Source organism: Parasteatoda tepidariorum, chromosome 4 (assembly GCF_043381705.1).
Source record: "Parasteatoda tepidariorum isolate YZ-2023 chromosome 4, CAS_Ptep_4.0, whole genome shotgun sequence".
NCBI lineage: Eukaryota > Metazoa > Arthropoda > Arachnida > Araneae > Theridiidae > Parasteatoda > Parasteatoda tepidariorum.
Window position 1 is genome coordinate 100,180,653 of NC_092207.1, and position 21,136 is coordinate 100,201,788.

Here is a 21,136-nt window from a genome sequence, read left to right on the forward strand (position 1 = left end):
TGTAGAAAAACTAAAAAGTTCAATTTCAATATTTTGTAACTAATGAATTAATCTGGGGTAAATAGACTAATTGACAGCTATTCTAAACATCATGTTCCCACGAATTACCATTATGTGTTTGACGCAGCATAGCCGAATTCGGTTTTTGTGACATTTTTGTTGTTGTTGTTGTTAATTTACGTCGCACTAGAGCTGCACAATGGGCTATTGGCGACGGTCTGGGAAACATCCCGGAGGATGATCCGAAGACATGCCATCACAATTTTGATCCTCTGCGGAGGGGATGGCACCCCCGCTTCGGTAGCCCGACGACCTGCGCGCGAAGTCGAGCACTTTACGGTAGCACAGTTTAACGAGGACCAATACCGCACACCCTCGGTCCCTACGCAGACTGATCCAAGTGGTCACCCACCCGCACACTGACCGTAGCCAGTGATGCTTGACTTCGGTGATCTGCTGGGAACCGTGTCTTAACGATCAGCCCACTGCGGGACTTCTGTGACATTTAAACGCGAATAGGTGAATTCTTGCAGGTGGACAAGCATGTGGTACAGCGAATCGGTTAGTATGTTTTAATGGACCATCTGGAAATAGATTTCTATCCTTCTAATTTGCACTTAAAATACAAATGCCAAAGAATTAGAGAATAATGCCGGAGGCAGCAGAAGGAGCAAACGGAAATGTGCGAAGCTGTGAGTTGGTTCAAAGGCAAAGCAATGTGGAACCGCAAAGCTGTGAGTTTGAGTAGGCTCATCAGCTGGTCGCTGTTCTCGTCTAGTTTTGTATATATTAGTAAATTTCGTGTTCAGAAACTACTTTTTTGACTAAATGTCAGGCAGCTGATATTTAGCAAGGCTTCTCCTTAATTTAAAATTGTAAATTATACAATCAAAAAGTCATTAGCAAATATATTTTTCGAATTTTTTATCAAATGATATTGAGGTAAGAATACATAAATTTCATATCGTTTTTTTAGAAAGTTATTAATTTTAAATAGTAGTTTCGAAAATTTTTAGACCGACAGATTTTTTTTTTATCAAAATGGGTCTGATAAAAAGCATCTCAATAGGGTGGTCCCAAGCGGTTCGATTCTGAATTAGTTCAAGGGTTTGATCTGTGTATTACGATTAAGGTCTGGCATCATGTAAGAGTTTAGGTTTGCAATAAAATGGGTCTAAAAAATTGTACAGTTTCAAGGCCCTACTATAATATATATCGATCTAGTTTATAATACAATATTATCAGCTCAGCTAAAGTTCGATATACACTCGAATAAAGTTCGATATTCGACTTTTACAATACAGTCCTATCACCGTACTGCACAGTCAGAACCTTACTGATCCTCATGAATACTCCTTTACTTCATTTGCATTCCATAACCTCATCGAAGCATCATAAAGATCAAGCTAAAGATGAATGGGGAAAGGGCCTCAGGTGCCCAGATGTTTTATACAGTTTAAGGTTAAATACAATATTATTTAAATGGATTCGATTTTTTTTTTTTACGGGAATCAATTATTAAAAATCTAAACTAATTATGATGACATAGAGGATCTAAATAAGATGGCAGCGGAGAGATAATCGATGCTTTTAACTTGATCAAAGCATTTCAGAAGGAAGTTGTATTTTAAAGCGTCATTAAAAAAACAGGATAGGCCAGACACGGGTTTTAAAAAAAAACATTAAGTTTTATAATTGTAAATAACTTAGCAAACGGGATATCACAAGTTCAGCCATCTTAAACCTCTCACCAGTACTTAACTTACTTATTCTTTTAAGTTGACGGCATAAAATATCATGTTTCGAATTACATTGCATCAGCGACAATTGTATCAACAAGTCTGAAAAATATTCACTGATATTTTAACAATATGATCTTCTTCTATTGAACTTTATTCGCTTCTAACTGATCTTCTACTGATAAGTTTAAAACTTATTTCTTCTGGCAAATTTCTTATGATCCATAATTTTATTCGAAGTGACAATGGGGCGCTGACATATCGCCAGTTGGGCTCCTCTGCTAACAGGGCATCTTCAACGTCTTCTAAGAGATATTTATAATTCGTTTCTTGCTCGGAGGGGGAGGATTTGGCTACAGCAGTGTATCTTTTCGTCTGTTCGAACATAGGTTTTTTTATATTTTGTTCCTCTGGACTCAAATTCTTCCACATGTCCTCCAAATGATTCCGTGTCCACTGTTAAAAAAGAAAATGTGCTGTTAGAACTAATTTGTATATCAAAAATCTACAAATGTTTTTGTTGCTTTGTTATTCTAAAATAAAAATCGTGAAAAAATGTTCTAGAACTTAAGAATTATTAATTTTGTGCATGAGCAACATCACCCAACCACGGTCACGCATAGTAAGTCCGCGCAATTTCAGCATTGACTCAGGCTAGATGACGTGGACATCTACATCACAACCAACAAGAGGATTTTCAGTCAAAACAGATGTGCAACGACTGTCAGGATCGCATTCACGCTACACCAGCTCTTAAACAACGACGTGAGCTATGTTTTAATCGGCAGGGTTGAAGGATGACCTAACACCAGACAAGTTCACAACTTTATGTTCACACAGTGTCTTCTGAAAAAGACTAAGTTACGTTACGTCTTTGGAAAGTCTTAAAGTATGCTAAAAAATGAATAGTCAATAATGCAATCCCTTCAATTTTTCTCTCTCAGCGCAACCCTGACTGCTGTGTTGGCATCAAATGATGATATCTCTAAAAGTTTCAGAGTTAACAAGCGAAGCACAGGATAACCTGGTTGGTAGGGCGTTGCGCCCATGTCCGAGAGGTCGTGAATTTGATCCACGCCGACCGAGGACTCTCCATGTATGTACAAAATAGTAATTGGTATACGCTAAATCTGTCAGGCTCACAAAGTCCTTCAAGTTCCCATAACAAATCAATACCCCTGGGACACTGGATTGGAGATGGATCGTGCTCTGGTTCAGGTCAAAATTATCATCTGTGGATGGATGGTGTGTGAATGTATCCTCACTGTGAAACGGGAGCTGACTTCGAATCATCCTCTGATATCTTTCCAGACCGTCGATAATAGCCCATTGAGTGACGTAAATAAATGTATCAGTACCGAATAGCATAGAAGTGTTTAATCTTAGAACCTGGATTCGTGAAAACGGTAGAGATAGCCTCATGATTAATATAAATAAAAAATATAGGACTATTACTACAACGAGGTGCTAAAAAAATTAGTTATGACTACATTTATGGTCCATTTCTTTCATAATAAAGAACTTAGCCACTTCGTTAGACCGCATCGTAAAAACACACCACTCTTATTTAATCTGAAGTTGGATATGTCCCAATTGTACTCTTATATTTCAATAGCTCGCAAGCACTAATATTCTTCAATAACTTCATGGCTCAAACCTATTACCTTTTCTACTACTGTTCTATACCTAAACACACCTCACCATAACGTGGGCAGTCCACTTGTAGGAGAATCGAACTTCAGTTCGGAGGAGCCAGGGTTCCATCCTCGATTTCGCTAAGACCCACCGTGTACATGCGATATACGTACTCATAAAATCTGTGGAATCGAAAGCTCTACAGTCGGTCGCTGAGCAGTACCATGGGTGCAGAGGTCTGGAGACTGCGATATGTCGCAGTCTTGGATTACAAGTTCTAGGCCACTCGAGACTAGCGATGAATCCTGAAGCTTAGAAAAGTAGCAGTACTTTATTTAAATCGCACTAAAACTGCACAGTGGGTTATTAGCGACAGTCTGGGAAACATCATCGAGAATGATCCGCGGACACGCTATCCCAATTTTGCACCTCTGCAGCGGGGATGACGCTTCTGCCTTGATGTCCCAATGACTTGCGCTCACTTTACGGTAGAACAGTTAAACAAGGACCGATATCGCATAACCTCGGTCTCTTCGCAGGCTAATCAAACCCACACGCTCACTGACTGCAGCCAGTAATGCTGGATCGTATCTTGCGAACACTTCACTGCAGGATACTAAGATTAGAAGAGCATGAAATGCCTGTTATGATAATTTTTCCGTTTATGTATGCTGGCTTTTGTGGGGTGAGTTTAAATAGGGTAAGTGCGAACTTAGTGTTTAATCGAGTTAATTCATTTTGCTTTTTAATATATTCATTAGTATAAGTTGATGATAAAATCAACGAAAATTAACTCAATATATTGCATAAATTTGAGCGTGTTTAAAAGTCATGACTTCAATGGCTGATTTTATTTTTTATTTTATTACCGTCGTTGAACAGCCGACCAAAATTTTTTGGGTTCATGACTACCAATGTTCAACTCTGTAGCTTTGTAATTTTGAAACCAACCCAGGACACAAGGGAACTCCTGGATCAACTATTGGGGAAAGGTAGCCTTCGTAAAGGACTTTTTGATGAAGATAACCTGTATGTACTTTACATGGAGAGAGAAATACATGAAACCTCCAGCGGTAAGTATGGAGTTTCAATGAAAAGGGGACTCTGGTCCATCAACCTTTAAGATATTTTACTTCAGCACTGGGGTTGGTGTGAGCCATGTGCGGAATTCGTATCGACCAGCCATTGCTGGGATTCGAACCCGAGACATCTCACTGGAAGTCGAGCGCTCTATCCCCCGAGTCACCACGCCCTAGGTAATTTCAATTGACGAAATTTGAAATAATAGTCATTAAGTTTGCAAACCACTCATCTAAATATTTTAATGTTTTTAAAACAAAACAAAACAGAGATGGCCAGAGCGGTTAGGTGATATTTTGAGCTTAAAATTGTTTAAAAAAAGTTTTAATGAACCTTAAAAGTAAATTAAACTTTTACTGATTATTCACGGTACCTGCATGATGTCTGTTGTACGACTGAAGTCACCTGGTTCCACTATAGCAACTTGTACTCCTTTATCTTGTAATTCATAGCGTAATGAAGTAAAGAAACCATTTAAGGCATATTTGGTGGCAGCATACACTGAAGTTAAGGGAAAGGGCATTCGAGCCACAATGCTTGTGATAGTTACAATGCGACCTGCAAATTGAAAATGATCGATATGAATTTATTGTTCCAATTAATACGAGAATGGATCTAAACATTAATATTGCGCTTTTTCAATTATCGATAACTTATTATCGCAATTCATTAAAAAAAAATCTTGTTTTTTTTCCCCAGTGGTTTTGCTAGAAAGATCACTTGAAAACCTTACATCCGCTATGTTGCCTCTATAAAGTTGTTTTTCAAAGCCTCAATCGTCACATCAAATAATTATTTTTAGCGAATAATATATTGTTTTTATAACTGTCATTCATGACTGTTGGCTATGTTTATTGCCTATCTTTAACCTGGAGTTTCTATGCTAATTAGAAAAATGGCAAAAAGTGCGTGATGTTACTGTTTTGCTAAAACGGAAAACATTTGTAATTTAATGTTTTAATGATTGAAAAGTTACTCTAATGCTCTATTTTTACAAAAACAATTGAATTGTTTCACGTTTTTAATAATTATCATCTTAGTAAAAAAAATCTCGCAATGATAATTTTTAAAAAAAATTATTGTTAAAAATTAAAGCTATTAGCTATTGTTAAAAATTAAGCTATTGCTATTAAGCTATAAGCTATTGTTAAAAATTAAAGCTAAAGCTAGCTGTGACATTTTTGGTACTATATTTGCACCCATAATAGTTATTTTGTTAATTTTATGTCATTTTTATGCACGACATGAACTACAGTTCTGTGCTTAAAAATGTATTTAGTTTACCTCAACACCAAAAATGGTCCAACATTTTTCACAGAGTAGTATAAAGTTATAATTTCCAGTTTAGGACACTTTGATCGTGGTTTCTTATTTTCCTTGGTGAAAAAACTTCTGAAACAGCATAGAGAGCTCCTCCAAAAACAAATATTGTATAGAATCAAATTTCTAATTCTCAGAATTTCTCACTCTCATCAAACGAGGGTTAGGGCCCACATAAATGTGACATTGACTCATTACTGTATCGGATTTAGAATTTCTTCGCGGCATAAAAAGGTGTATTTTTTCCCCGATTCGGACACGCTGCAAAGAATCATTAAAAAAGCCATTTTATGTATTGGGTATGGGTATCACCCATGATACAATAAATCAGAGTACCTTGTGCTTGAGCAATGAGTGGCAGGAAATGTTTCGTCACTCTTATGGTACCCATCATATTGATTGCTATTACTTCTTCACACATCTCTGACGTCAGTAAATCCAAATAGGTGTAAGCCATCACTCCAGCGTTATTAATTAAACCATATAAACCTATAGAAAAATATCATGTTCACATTAAGTATAATACAAAAGTTACACACCGATAAAAGTATTCGTGAAAACAGCGAATTTCACTTTAATTTTTTGAACTGTTGTCAAGATTCATCTTAAATAGTCCCTTGATTTTGCTGTGAATTGGAATAATGATACGAATTTAGAAGAAATAAAAGATAGCTAATATTTTTAAAAAATACCAATAAAAGAAATGGGTCTATTTTTAGTTATATAAAACAACTCGAACAAATCCCACTTACCATGTTCTGAAGGGTTGCAAAAATAGCAGAAGAAAAGTATATGCACTCATTTGTGCAGCAAATTCATTCATTGTTCAGAAAGTTTTTTTTAAAAAATCTTTTATTACCTCCGTTACTAGACAAATTAGAAAAAATTCTTTCCTAAAATCCTTAAATTTCCCTAATAAATCCTTAAATTTTTTTCTCCCTCTCTTCAGTACCTGATTTTCCCCCATGGTTGCTAAAAAGAAATCTCCCTATATCCGTAGAATGTAAGTAAAATAAAAATTAGCTTTCAGGAACTTGTTGATTTTAATGAAATTCAAGTATGGGCGGTTAGTCGAGTTCAAAATTTTATTTTGTCTTCGTTTAATGTTATCCAAACGAAAATTAAGAAATCCATCTAGATTTCTTGAGAGAATCATATTTAAAGTAGGAAGTTAATAAGATGTTTTGTGAGTTTTAATTGCTTCGATTCCAATCATATAATTATTTCTTCTAACTACCGCAATCTATTCCATAATGCAAAATATACCATTAAGTCATTTAATCCTTAGCGAAAGGGAAATTCAGATTTTAAAAATTCAGTAGAAATTTCCTTCATTAACTTAATCAATTTATAATAGTTACGTGACTAAAGGTTTTACAAGCGATGATTAAGAATTCTGATCTTGTTGTCTTGGCAGCAAAAGAATAGGAGAAATCATGTTTAGGAATTTAACTAAAGTGATATTTTATTGTTGTAAAGAGCTTTGTTTTTACTGTATGTTTGGGCGGTCTTTTTGAGGGGGAAGAAAAAATATACCATTGGCACTATATTAAAATTTCATTTGTATTAAGCTTCATTAGAAGTCTCAGAATAACAAAATGGAATTTGAAGTTGTAAAAACCGTATTAAACCTTCAAAATTATTTAAAACAATAACTATTTTTAAATAAATCAATATTTTTTTTCAAACTTTCGTTATTAGTTCTTCATACATTTTATTATTATTAATCGATTATTAAGAACATCTCTAATAGCCCTCTATTAACCCTGCTACCACTATTAAATGCCATGTAGGATTCGCGTTATATGCACGCGTAAAGATTATAATAGTGAATTAAAAATTATATGAACACACCTTTTTCTCCTGTCGGTAAGTTTCCTTTTACATATGCAACTGCTTCTTTAACCTGATCTTCTTTAGTTATATCAATAGGTACGATGTGCAGTCTTTTCGAACAGACTTTTCTTAAACTTTCAGCCCCAGGAGATTGAGGTTGTAGGCAACCAGCGAATACATGTAGCCCCATCTCATCGAATCTTCTCGCCATTCGGTGGCCCATACCGCTGTCACAACCTTCATAAATAAAACAATTTGAGTTTTAAGTAAAGAACTTCGACATATTATACATAGAATACATATTATATATAGAATTTGAGGTCTGCTAACTAAAAAATTGATTTAAAAAATTCGAAAATAAATCAACTAAGATCTTTTCATAAGTTTGTTTTTAATTCATAGAAATAATACAAAAATACTTTCGAATATCGTATTTAACTGAAACGAATATATTTCTTTGTCAATCCGATTTTTTCTCATATCTTTCTTTGCCCGATATTATTCGAAAACTCTTCTTGGAAAATATTGAAAAGGTAAATAGTAATGGCTATATTTTTTTTTTCTCATTCATTATATTTTTTGGTGTAAAAATATCTACATTTACCTCGTGATATGAATACCTTAAACGATTTTATATGGAAGAAGTTTCGGAAACTTAATACTGTCGGGGTTTACACAATACCCTTAAGTTCCCAAATACTGTTGGGTACCTCACAACAGCACAGCAATGGTGTGAGCTCAAATTTCAGATGCTCCCATGTCTACAAGTTTCAATTGTCTTCAGTTACCTTATCGTTAAAAAGAATTTATGGCCATTTGAAATTGTGACCTATTTTAAGGAGAGATTGATGTAAGGCTCCAAATGAGTTGTAAATGCATTTTTTCTCCAAACTCAGTGGTTCTTTCTTGTTACACATTCCAAGTTGACACCCATTGTTTTTGTGCTCGCCAGCGCTCATTTAAAGCCATTCTGATGGGTGTAGGGCAAATACGCTCAAGCACTATGCATTTGTTTTACTCTAGTCATTATAAATTAGGGAAAAAGAAATCAGAAAATGATCATAACTCAAAAAATTACGCATAGAGTTTAATCAAACTGGTACACATTATAATGCACAAAATAACATGAAAATTATTCAACAGACAATTATGGTGCAACAGAAATAAACATATGTATGAATCAGGTGCGTTAGTTTGAAATAGAAAAAGTACCTCCAATGATCACTTCTAGCAGCAGTACAGCGATGCTTGATGATACTGTCTACTAGTACCGTTAGAAGTGCGAGCCATTGCTCTTGCAAGGGTCTGAGGAGGATTGAGAACAGCCGCAAGTCTTCCTAAAACATCCAAAACACACTCGATTGGATTCAAGCCCGATGATCGAGCATGCGTTGGTTGTTTCGCTTCAGATAATCATCAACGTTGCGTTCTGTTGCTACACGGAGCTAAATGGCATTCCTTCCCTGACATTCCTTCGAGCACATAACGATAAATATCGATATCGGATCGTCGTTACATTTGGCAGTCCTTGGCTGAACCTTCTGGATACCGAACATGCGGATAGACACTGTTGAGAAAGTTTATGAATTACAGAAGGACTCACATTTAGCCACTTCTATCTAAGTTTGTCTTCCAAAAGAATCTCCACCATCTCAGTTCTTCGAATGCCTTTAGGTCATTGTTGCAAATCGGCTCCTTCAAATTTCTATTTCAAAGTCACAGTTCGCAGGCTGGCGATCCAACATACAATTTTTTGCTCATTGCAGATTGCGTCATTTTATTGCAGCCCCACTCATTTACATATTGCAGTTTAACCTAACAAATCTTATTCGACAACCTACTTAAATTTCATTGGGTTTTGCTTCATTTTGGGAGAGTTATTTTTGTCATTTTTCTTTATGATAACCAGTGTATATAAACAAAAAAAGTACACACATTATTAAAATTAGGAAACTAATAGAATAAAAATATTAGACATTACGTTTTACAAGCAGATGATAAAAGAGAAAGTGTTATTTTCACAAACCTAAATGGAAAAATGTGGGACTTTCGAGATGCGTGGAAGGGTTTTTCAGTTGGTAAAGAAATTTATTACAAAAGTGTTTATTTCATTTTATTATATTTAACCTTAACACTAGAAAGACGGAATATTAGTATATATCTATATTGGCCAAAAACAGTCAAAATGACTGGATTGTGAATGCGTAAATAAATTCGTTTAAAATTAGTTTTTTAACATTTTTTATATTATTTACAGTTATATAACAAATTATTAGTAAATATTAACAATAAAAAAATTATATGTTGTACAAAAAGTCACAAAATTCTAAGAAATCGTGTCCTTATGAACATCATTGTTTTTCTAATTTAAATTTAAAGCAGTCAAAATGACTAGCGTTAACAAATTACTCCCCATATATACATTATACTCGTTACTCCCCATATATACATTATAAACTAGTAAGAAATTTAAATGGCATCGCTCAAAATATAAAATTTTTAAATAATTTTCATTATTTATTAATGATTTGCTACACGGGGGATGCTAATATTTACGCAAGAAGTAATTTTGATGGGTGAAAAAAAAGCAATTATTATTAAAAATTGTGACGTCATTATAATTTGAAATTAATGTTTCAGTTGTATTTAATAGAAGAGCATATCAGGTAATCAGAGAGGTCACATAAATCAGTGTAAATGGTCGCTTATAAAAGGCTAAATATTACTAATAAGGCCCTCCATTTTATCCTTTAAAGATCTCCCTTAGACTTCAGAATACATCCATCAAAGAGAAAGGTTCTGATGGAAATCATCAAAAAGGGAAATAACACGACCAGAGGAAATGTAACAACAATGCTGAAAATATTGCTCAACAATAGAAAATGCGTTGTTCTTTCGTGTCGTGCTTCATTTTTAATAACCCCCGAACTGTCTTTCCCCCCTTTGGTAACATTCTGTAGCACGAATAAAGCAAAACTCAAATCTCGTGTTGAATTTTGAGGCCATTTATTGTGTAACTATGGTAAACGGATAAGAATTTTTTTTTCTCCTTTTGATTGCTTAACCCTATATTTTTGATATTTATACAAACATTTAAAAAATATTAAAAAATATTTAAACAATACAGCAGGTGGTCTCTATTTTTTCTAAAGATTATTTGATTTTCGTTTCTCTCATGTCATTTTTTTGTGTGCTCATTCTTATCATTATTTTTGTTCATTTTTGTTCATTTTGTGTTCATACTACATACTTTACGTGATAATTTATATTTCATAACTATCAACAGATAAATGAATAGATAGATACATAAATATTATGGAAAGATAGATAGACATATAGATGTCCGCTTACCAGTTATGAAGACAGCTCGATTGCCCGCTCCTTTTCTGGGTCTGGGTAATCGCCATGCCCAATGAGCAAACAATATAAAACCAAATACCAATTGAAACCTAATATCTAGGACTAATGCTAAAAATAGACTATATAAATATTCTACACTATTGGAATCCATCTGGAAAGAAAAAAAAACTTTTTTCTATTACAAAAAGATAATTAAAATGAGAGACATTAAAACAGGACGAAGTATAAAATCTTTATCAGATGTTAGCGATATTGATATTTGAGATAGATTAGATTAATATTTGCCATTGTCATCTGTACGAAAATAATACAAATTTGTGTAAACGTAATCCAAAAAAAAACAAAAAAAAAACAATTCTTTAAGTTTATGTGAACTAGTGCTATAATATTTTTTTTTACAAAAAATGCAAATAGAAAAGTCTAGACTCATCTGTTTCAAAATTAATTTCATTCCAATCAAAAATTCAAAAGAGATTGAGTCGTTTCTATTACTTAGAGAACTACAAAACATTTTAATCACTCGCAAATTTTCTTTAATTTTAAATAAATTGAATACTTTCAATATTTTCTCCTCTAGAACCCTATAATACCGTTACGCTCTAGATCAGCGGTTTCCCAAATGGGGTTCCGTAGAATGTTCACAGGGATTTCCTAGAGTTCACATTTTCTTAAACCAGAAATTTTTTTTAAATCTGTCATTATATTTAGATCCAAACATTCAACCTTCATTTATGTTACATTTTGGTTATTTTTAGGAAATTATTTAAGCAAAATAAGAGTAAAAAATAATTTGCAAAATTTAAAAAAAAAAAAATTTCTTCCAGCAACAACATACTGAATAAATTTTGAAAAAGATATGCATTTATGAAAAAATGCATTCGTATTTCTTATCGAACTTTTCAATACAATATAAAATGATCAAATTATGAATGATAGAATTATGTTTATCTCATAACTATTCTCAAAATTCATAACAGTTCTTTTTCAAAAGCTCTCATTCAGCGTACTTAATTCGGAGATCCAGGAAAAAAAATTTAGAATTAGTGTAAATGCCACTCCAGACCAGCAAATTCCTCTGATTGACTTATAATTTTAAGTCTAATGTTGACAAAACGTGGACTCAATAAATTTTATTCCTTACATTCTTTCATTAAATATAATCAAAATGATTAAAAAAAATTTTCTTTTCGTATATTTAGAGTTACTAATTTTATTTATTAACTTTTGAGTTTCGCTAAAAGATGTTCGATCATTTAGGGTTCCGTAGCCGCAAAACATTGGGAACTCGAGATCAGTGCTTCACAACCTTTTTTGTCAACGCTTGATAATTTTACGGCAGCCCGCTGAGGCAGGGGAGAGAAGTTGATATTTCAGATTGTTTTGATTTTTCTTATAATATTAAATTAATTGTATTTAAACATGTTTTCAAAATAAAATACAATTACATGAGCGATGTTGGTGCGACTTTAGGTGACGTCTCTCAACTCCTGGTTAACTTCTCGTCTATGGAAAGTCGTACAAACCAGAGACAAATGCACCATAGTAAATAAATTGGAAATAGTTTAATGTTAATTGAGCGGCCCAGTTCCTCTTGATCGGTACCGGTCCGAGGGTTGGTGACCATTGCCCTAGATTTATCAATATCTAATTTTCAAATATTATCTCAACAAATAATCAAAATGTAAAAAAAAAATCTTTTGTTTAGATATTTTGTAATGACATACCTGCTGTCTCCAAAATGGCCGTCGTTTTATAAAATCCATTTATAAAAAAACGGTTGGAGATAAAATTATAGGATTGGCCGTGTTCTGCTTAGGAAACTAATTAGTTTTTCTCAGCAAGCTTTAAAATTAGTTACAAAATTTATCAGTAGATGATGTTGTTGACTGTATAAACTATCATTTGTCTCCTTGTCGTCAGACTAACCATGGGAGATTTTCGTGGTTTCTCTCTCCATGTAACGCAAATGCGGATTAGTTCCATCAAGAAAGTCCTACACGAAGGCAAATTTCTCCCAATACATGATATAGGAGTTCCCTTGTCTTCTGGATTGAGGTTCAAAATGACAAGGCTGCGAAGTTGAACATGAGTAGACGTAAACCTATAAATTGGGTCGGCTGTTCAACGATGGTTATAAAATAAAATATCGTTTTCTGTTGCATGTCTGATCATTCCAACTAAAGTGGCACAAAGCGTATTTTAAATTTGGCCTTAAACTGTAATACTCTATTGATGAAAATGGTGGTTCATAAAAATGATATAGTTTTCGCCGAGAGCTGAGTCATCTGAAGTGAAAGCAAATTTTATCGAAGCGATTTCTCGTATGTTGGGAGCAAACCATCTATATATTTATTCCCCTTTATTTGAATGATTCTTTAAATTTCAGGTCATGCATAAAGCTTTTCATTTCCTTTTAATTTTTGACTTCGCAATTGCTGTTGTGTATATATATGAAAAATGCGTGTGCAAATTAGCAAAGGTGTTTATTTTTTAAACTAAAATTATAGAGCGGTATAGGAAAAAGAGGAATTAATGAACAGATGGCAATAAAGTAAACAATAGAATAAAAAAAAATCACGTTTTAATTTTTTTTATCCATATTTAAGAAAAAAGTGGACAATGTTAAATACTGAGATTGTCTTCGTACACATAGCAATTGGCATAATCAAATTAATTCATTACTCCAGTTACGGTCCCATAGTTTCGACGACATTCTGTAAGCAAGCAAATTTCTCACACAAAATACATTTTTCAGAGAGCTGAACTTCACTGAACTGAAAAGATTCTCGATTTATTGCACGCAAAACATCCTCCTACTGAGAATATTTCACGAGTCTATCATCATCCACTCTTTAAGTGATACAAAATATACGTCACACTTTACAAAGAAATTGCAAATTACTTTTTGAGTACCCTCTGTAGTCAAATAGCGTGAAACCTCACGATATATTTAATTGAGCAATTACACATTATTTTGATTCATTTAAAGGTGGGTCGACGGAAGTCCAGATTGTGTTTTATTAGTTGAATTCGCGTGTTTTGGACATAAAAAACAGAAGGTAGCCGTTTGAAGCGAACTGTATAAACATTAACACACATGCGAACGGCTTTCTTTTAAATATGTAGATTGCAATTTATATATATATCGCCAAAAAACAGCCAAATTTGCGATAAAAATCGAAAATTTAGAAAATAAAATTGTGTTTCGGCGAATAATTTTTTCCACTAAAAAAAATGACAATCACGTCAAAATCAATTTTTTTGAAGAAATCAGTATTTTTTATTCGATTACAGTAATTTTCGGAGGATGCTCCACATAACCAATTAGAATTGGGTCCAAATAATATAAGCCAGAAACAAACTACCGTGAAATAGTTTTCTATGGGAAAACATTTTATTATATTTTCATAACAGTCGTTGAACAGCCGACCCAATTTTGGGTTTATGACTACTAATGTTCAACTCCGTAGCCTAGTCATTTTGAACCAATCCAGAAGACAAGGAAACACATGGATCAATACCCCCAGAGGTTTTGATTTGTTATGGGAACATGGGACTTTGAGACTCGACAGATTTAACCTGCATCAGTCACCATTTACTACACGGAGAGTCTTCGGAAGGCGGGGATCGAACCTACGACCTCTTGGACATGGGCTCAGTGTCCTACCAACCAGGCTATTCCGGCCCTAATCAAAAAAATTGTTAAGATTTGCATTTGGCAAAGACTTTCGAAAATTTGTGAATACTTTTTTGATATTTAGCTAAGAATTTGAAATCCCTAGCACGGGTCCTGATTTATATATATATATATATAATTATACAGTCATAATTTTCCACGAAATATTTATAATTTAAAATGCATAAAAATTTAGTTCGGATGCATCCTTCTATTAAGTTTATTTTATTTTATTGTCGGCGTCGAACAGTCGATCCAATTCTGCGTTTAAGACTATCAATGTTCAACTCCAACCAGAAGACAAGGAAACTACTGGATTAAGCATTGGAACAAACTAACTTTCGAGGGGGTACTTTTTGATCTTTCTAAACCGCACTTGGGTTACATAGAGAAGAAAATCACGAACGAAAACCTTATATATATATATATATATATATATATAAAACACTAATNATATATATATAATGTGTGTGTCATTTTAAATATGCTTTCCATACAAAAAAAAATATCACGTACTATTTCATATTAAAGGTTTTTACTTTTATTAACCATTTATCATGTAATAATCAAACTCTAAAATGTTATAATAGTATAAAAAATACCAAGAATGAATGATAAATAAATATTACACGTAAACAACGTTAAATAAAAGATAAACAAATCTTTTTTTTTGTAAAAAAAGTATATTTATAACTTTCATTTATTTTGTGCCGATACTTAAGTTGCGTCATTTTCTATTTTTATCCTTAATTTTATTCTATGGTACTCTTTATGAACATGCGAAAATTCGATAAAAATAATTACAAAGGAATGTTTGATTGAAAAGAAATATTAACTGGAGAGGGACACCCATTCACAATACTGCAGTTCATAAATGAATAAATAAAAACCAATCAATTCAATTTTTTTTAAAATAAAATTACTTTGATAAAAATAAAAGAATAATAAAATCATATATGGATACAACTTACTTTTTAACTTGAAAGTTCTAGGGATATGAAACGAATAGCGGTATACTCATTAAAAAAGAGCAAGAACACTAATATCGATTTGACTGATTTTGAAAAGCAACAGCAATTCTTTTTTAAAAAAAGAGTAATAATGCTTCGGAAAAAAAAAAACAGTGTCATCTTTTAGAGATGGCACTGTTGATGGAGCGTTAACAATTTAATCATTTAAGCGTAACCAAGAACGACCTAAAGCATTGCTCAATTGGCGAGATTTTGGAGAAAAAAAGTATTTGGTGTTTTTATTCTGAAACATTATAAAACAAATCAGAAAAGGATGAATTAATAGCGAGATAAAATGGCTAGGTTATCACAATGATAAGTTGATTTTTAAAATGAATTTAAACCAAAAGTACTATTTGATCTGCTAAGGATAAAATAGGATGAACTATCACGAGTAGATATATTTGCATGCAAGAAAAAAGCTGCCGTTTAAATCATCATTGGATTAGAAAATTTAAAATGCATGTTTTAAAAATTTTTTGCTATAAGGATATGCTTTTGCTAAAATTTAAACTATTTGGGGCTTGAACATCACACCTAAAGAAGAAAGCCTCTGTCGTCACCAATGTGATAGAAAACATTGCTTTCTTAACAATATTTTTTTTTCTTCTTTTTTAACATAGAATTTTTGTAACAGATGTCAGATACCTCCGAATCACTGAAATCAAATTTGCAATCAGTTTCTCTCTGCAAGCTACATTTTTCTTAAATGACATTTTTAGTCTATTTTTTTCGAAATGTATAACTTTAAAAAAAGTGATATATAAGAGGGGGTTGTGAACATGTTACGCTTAACTTCTAGATAAGTTAAGGCATATCATCAGGGTTAGAATGGCATAGGAATTCAGGTCCGGAAATGCAGCCATACGCCGCTAGGAACCCTTCCCGATTACGAACTGTTTCTTTCTATGCTCTTCATGACACAATAGAGAAGTTTTCTTCCTGAACAGGACGACATTTCCGGGAGCGGGTTTCTATGCTATTCCAATCCCGATGATGTGCCCTAACTACTCCAGAAGTGGGTTGCAAGATTTATGAAATTCCTTCTTATATATAACGTTTTTCACCTTGCACATTTTAATAATAAAAATAGGCTAAAACTTTTAAGAGTATAGACTTTTCAGAAAAACTGTAGCTTTAGAAGCAAAACTAGTTTTATATTTGAAATCCCTGCATCCGAATTAGACAAGAACAAGCATTTGTATAAATGCAACAAAACATTTGTTATCTTCTATTTCATAGCGTACAGTTCTTGACGAAGGTTTTCAAATTATATATATATATAATGTTATAAAGGTGAGCCTTTCGTTTGACAAGAGAGCACTGCAAGGGTGAAACCACGGAAAGATAGCAGCACCACTTACTCGTGAGACCACTTTCACAATTTAGACATAATTTCGAAGGGAAATGAATTTTTTAAAGATCCTTCTATCCTGCTCAGCGACCACGGGACTTTCACGAACTCGTTTATTGTATGAATTCGGCGGTTTTAGGGGAGTGGAGGATCAAGTAAAATCCCGGATCTTCGTCTGATTATCTAAACACTAGGCTACCACATATGACCAGACTAGCCCCTTCAGCTGTTAACCGGAAGGTTTTTTGCTCGAGTCCACCCGTGGGCGCATATCTTAGGGGCCGGGATAGCCTGGTGGGTAGGGCCCTTGTCCAAGAGGTAGTGGGTTCGATCCACGCCGAACGAAGACTCCCCCGTGTAGTAAATGGAGACAGATGCACGTTAAATCTGTCGAGTCAGAATGTTTCCATAACAAATCATACCTCTGGGGTTACTGATCCTTGTCTTCTGGATTGGGTTCAATATGACAAGAGTTGAACATGAGTAGTCGTTGCCCACGTCGTTGAAAAAAATAAATCAGCGAGAGAACGTTTTTTTTTGGGGTCTGAATTCGTAACATTAAATAATTAGCATATTTGAGTTCACTCCCTCGAATCATTGAGTTCTAGAACGTGAAGATCCGACCGTTAAATCAAAAGTTATTCAGGGTGTTACGCATTGTACATTGCAAATTATGTATAATCACAAGCTTTCCTCCTCTTGGAGTTAGCTCAGTATACATTAGTCAAATCCCACTTTTGAGCTTGGTTTACAATCAAACATTTATAAGAACAAATCAAATTGGAGTTAATAATGAAATATATAAATAATTTGGAAATTTTAAATTTAACTTTTCTGTTACTATTTAAAGAAAATCATTGTGATACGTTACAAGAGTAAAAAACAAACACAGATTCACTTCAGGAATTTGTTTTTGAGCCTCTTGAAACACCTTTTTTTTTTCTCAACACAAAAAAGTACAGGAATGAGTTTCTCTGAAATGGAGATTGAATCTCATATTTTCTGGAAAACTGTGCGATAGTACAGCTGTTTTGAACATTTTTAATGGCGTTCAAACATTATTTTTAGCATACAACTTAACTTGCCAAAATATGAGAGAAATCTCTAACATTTAAAATAATTTTTCAATAAATTTGTTTTTCCCAAATTTTTTTTTCTCATAAGAATTAGGTTATAATCAATATAAACATGTATTGGACTCTATAGTCATGTAAAACTTAAAATTATGTCAAAAGTGATTTTTTTATTGTAAGGCAATTTAATTACTTACTTTTTTTTTGAAATTATAGTATTCATATTAATTAGACCAAGTATCTACTTTTATAGTCTGTGTTGAATTTATATACACTATATAAATCAGAAAGAAGAAGTGTTAAATGATTTGACAGTAATTGCATATCACAAAACGTAAGTTATAAATTTTATTAAATACCTAAAATACAGATTCAAAAATAAAACTAATATTAGTGGTAATATACATTAAGACTAAACATAACACATCAAAACTATGTTTTGCATCTTTAAAATAATACGATATAATAACAATTAAAATCAATTAAATATCACAAGCAAGAGAAGTAAGTATATATGTAAATGAAAACATCTGATTTAAATTTTGATCTTCAAAAATACAAAAAATTTTAGATAAGCGTTGAAAAATGTGAACTATTTGTAGAAAAAAGATAGACCTCTAAAATAATAAGTGCATAGTAATATAAAAAAATAAATATTTGTTTTAATTGAAAATAAAATTTTGTTTCACAATTTAGCTAAAAGCTTCATTAGAATTATAATATACATAGTATTTAATTTCTATGAAAACAAAAAATGTTATTTTTTTTAAATTTATGCCATTTTAGTTACCTAATTTAAGTGAATGATATAATTCTCTTAATGGAGGTGCTTTTGCAACAAAATGTAGCTGTTAGTGAAACAACAAAAAAACTAAAGATTTACGTTTCAACTGAACATTTAGCAGAATGAAACTATCTTCTTCCAATAAACCATTTGAATACATGTTTGTTCAACAAAAGTCCTATTAAAAATTAGTTAGATCTTGTCTAAGTTTGTATGAAATTGTTTTAAGGTTCGAGGACAAGTCTACGATAACAGTCCTCTGGTAAAGAGTATCTGATAGCGGCTACGTTTGCAACATCTTTCTTAAGCTGCTCTATTTCATCTTCGTAGTCTCTCATCCACTTCTTCTGCTCCACCTGAGCTTCTCTTAGAGCATCAGTCCTAGGTCCAAGGTCTGCGTTGATGAGTTCACGTTCGGCAACGGCTAACAATCGCTCTAGGTCATCCAGTTGAGAATTGTCCACACTGTCAAGGTCACCTGAAAGATTCATTACAGAATATGAGTCATTTTAACTAGTTTCATCTTTATGTTAGTATGTGCAGGTGGGTTACTCAACAAATGTGCTATTGAATGAAAATGTATGCTTGGTTTGGAAATTTTTGTACTAAGTTATAGATAATCATCTGACAGAAAAGAGATTTTATTATGCCACATGGAGATTTTCATCAAAGATATTTCCTAACACATAAAAATGAGCACACCAAGAAAGAGTCTCAGAATCAAATGAAATTTTACATATGCAAGTATACAATGTTGATAAAAGTAAGAAATCAATGCGAAATGATCATTTATTGCAGAAAAAAATACAAATGAATGGTGGCTTCATTATTCATTTCGGCCACCTCTAATGCGAGTGCAAGATGCTGGGCAATGAATTATACAAGTCTCTCTTGTTTCATAGTTGCTGTAAAAACACTGCTGAACTGTCTAAACTCGGAGGCTGCCCAACTTGCAGTCCCAGATATACTCATTCGATGAAAAAATCTGGGGATCAAGCAAAGCCACGGATGGGTCAGGGGCATTCTCTTGTTGAAAAATGGCTTCTGGAAGCCCCACCATGAGTGTCAACACATGTGGTTGAAGAATATACCGCAGGGTTGTCATGATATTCTGCGGATGAAAATGAGAGGCTATCGTGTGTCGTACCATCACACCAGCAGCAAGAAGCAGTAGCAGCGTAGTATTGAGGCGTTCACCACAGGGCCTCTACACTATTGATCCTCTCTTCCCAAATGACTACCTGAATCCAGTCCAATGCGGTCAAGGGCAACAGCACTCCGAATGGAGGCAACCGTGAATGGGTGTCAATCCTGCTGTTCATCAGCTTCTGTAGCTGATGGGATGGTATGTGGTGTCATCACAAGATCCCTCCTAAGATTGATCTAGGTAGCCAGTGCATTCGTGATACCCTTCAGGCAGGGCTCCTAGGAGCCTTTTTTCAAAAAGCAATACTTTGCCACCTTTCCCTGCTCCATTCTCAGATTCAACACACAATGAGCATATAGGGGACTACTTGTGATGGATAACCAAGTAGGATAACCCCAGATTTGGCAGTGTTTTATAGCAACTGTGGAACGAATCGCTACAGAATATAAAAAGTGACTTAGATTTCTTAACGATCGACTGCATTTGTGTGAAAGGATGCTAAAACCCTTATTCATTTGTATTTTTTCCAAAATAAATTACCATTTTGCGTTGATTTTTTAATCACTTACTTATCACCACTGTACTTACGTATTAAAATTTCGCATCAGTCTGACAACTCTCTTTGGATAAACTAATTTTTAAGGCAATCAGTGCATTGCTTCATTTAATTCATTGAAATGTGTTATATTTAATAATCGCATTCTATCTGATGTTAAAGGGTTGATTCAGAGATCTGTCAAGCTAAGTTCTATAAAGTTTCCGGTTGGGAAATTAAAAACTGGTGGAATACTGCCAAAAATGGTAGTGAGCTTAAATCTGAGTGTAACAACTATGATAAACAAATGAGTTCAACTTTCTTCTTCTTCAGCACGACAGCTCCTTACAGGCCTTGGCTGCCTCAACCACAGGTAGCCTCCAACACCTCCTGTGCATGGCGACTTTTTTCCAGTTGTTTATCTTTAATACTTTTAGATCTTTAGCACTGTCATCCAGCCATCTAGTTGGAGGTCTTCTTCTAGCCCGAGATCCCGAAGGATTTTAAAAGGTGGCAATTCAGACTGCATTATTTCCTGGACCTCTCCAGATATCCATTTTAATCTATTGCTTCGGATGACCTGCATT

The 21,136-nt window shown here is 33.6% G+C and overlaps 2 protein-coding genes across 2 annotated transcripts in view; both read right to left on the reverse strand.

Annotated features, from left to right (window-relative positions):
* Nucleotides 1-1,667: 1,667 nt before the first annotated feature.
* LOC107450050 (11-beta-hydroxysteroid dehydrogenase type 2-like) lies at nucleotides 1,668-11,218 on the reverse strand. The gene is made up of 5 exons (XM_016065755.3): nucleotides 10,962-11,218; nucleotides 7,629-7,847; nucleotides 6,111-6,263; nucleotides 4,828-5,012; nucleotides 1,668-2,195 (listed from the first exon to the last, which is right to left on the reverse strand). The coding sequence occupies exons 1-5, from the start codon at nucleotides 11,119-11,121 to the stop codon at nucleotides 1,893-1,895; spliced, it is 1,020 nt and encodes a 339-aa protein (XP_015921241.1). The 5' UTR covers nucleotides 11,122-11,218; the 3' UTR covers nucleotides 1,668-1,892.
* A 7,190-nt stretch (nucleotides 11,219-18,408) lies between these two features.
* Nucleotides 18,409-21,136, reverse strand: part of LOC107449945 (laminin subunit gamma-1) — a 35,472-nt gene continuing 32,744 nt past the window's right edge. Inside the window, exon 23 of the mRNA XM_043046181.2 lies at nucleotides 18,409-19,345. Coding sequence (XP_042902115.1) covers nucleotides 19,092-19,345 — 254 coding nt within the window. The 3' untranslated portion in view covers nucleotides 18,409-19,091. The remainder of the gene's footprint in view (nucleotides 19,346-21,136) is intronic.

Bases quoted from the DNA above. Each gene is read 5' to 3' on its own strand.
- LOC107450050 (XM_016065755.3), bottom strand. From the start codon at position 11,121: ATGGATTCCAATAGTGTAGAATATTTATATAGTCTATTTTTAGCATTA. The intron at 7,848-10,961 runs GTAAGCGGACAT...TTATTTATGAAG, and splicing joins TCGAGCTGTCTTCATAACTG to GTTGTGACAGCGGTATGGGC. The intron at 5,013-6,110 runs GTACTCTGATTT...TTCAATTTGCAG, and splicing joins ACTCATTGCTCAAGCACAAG to GTCGCATTGTAACTATCACA.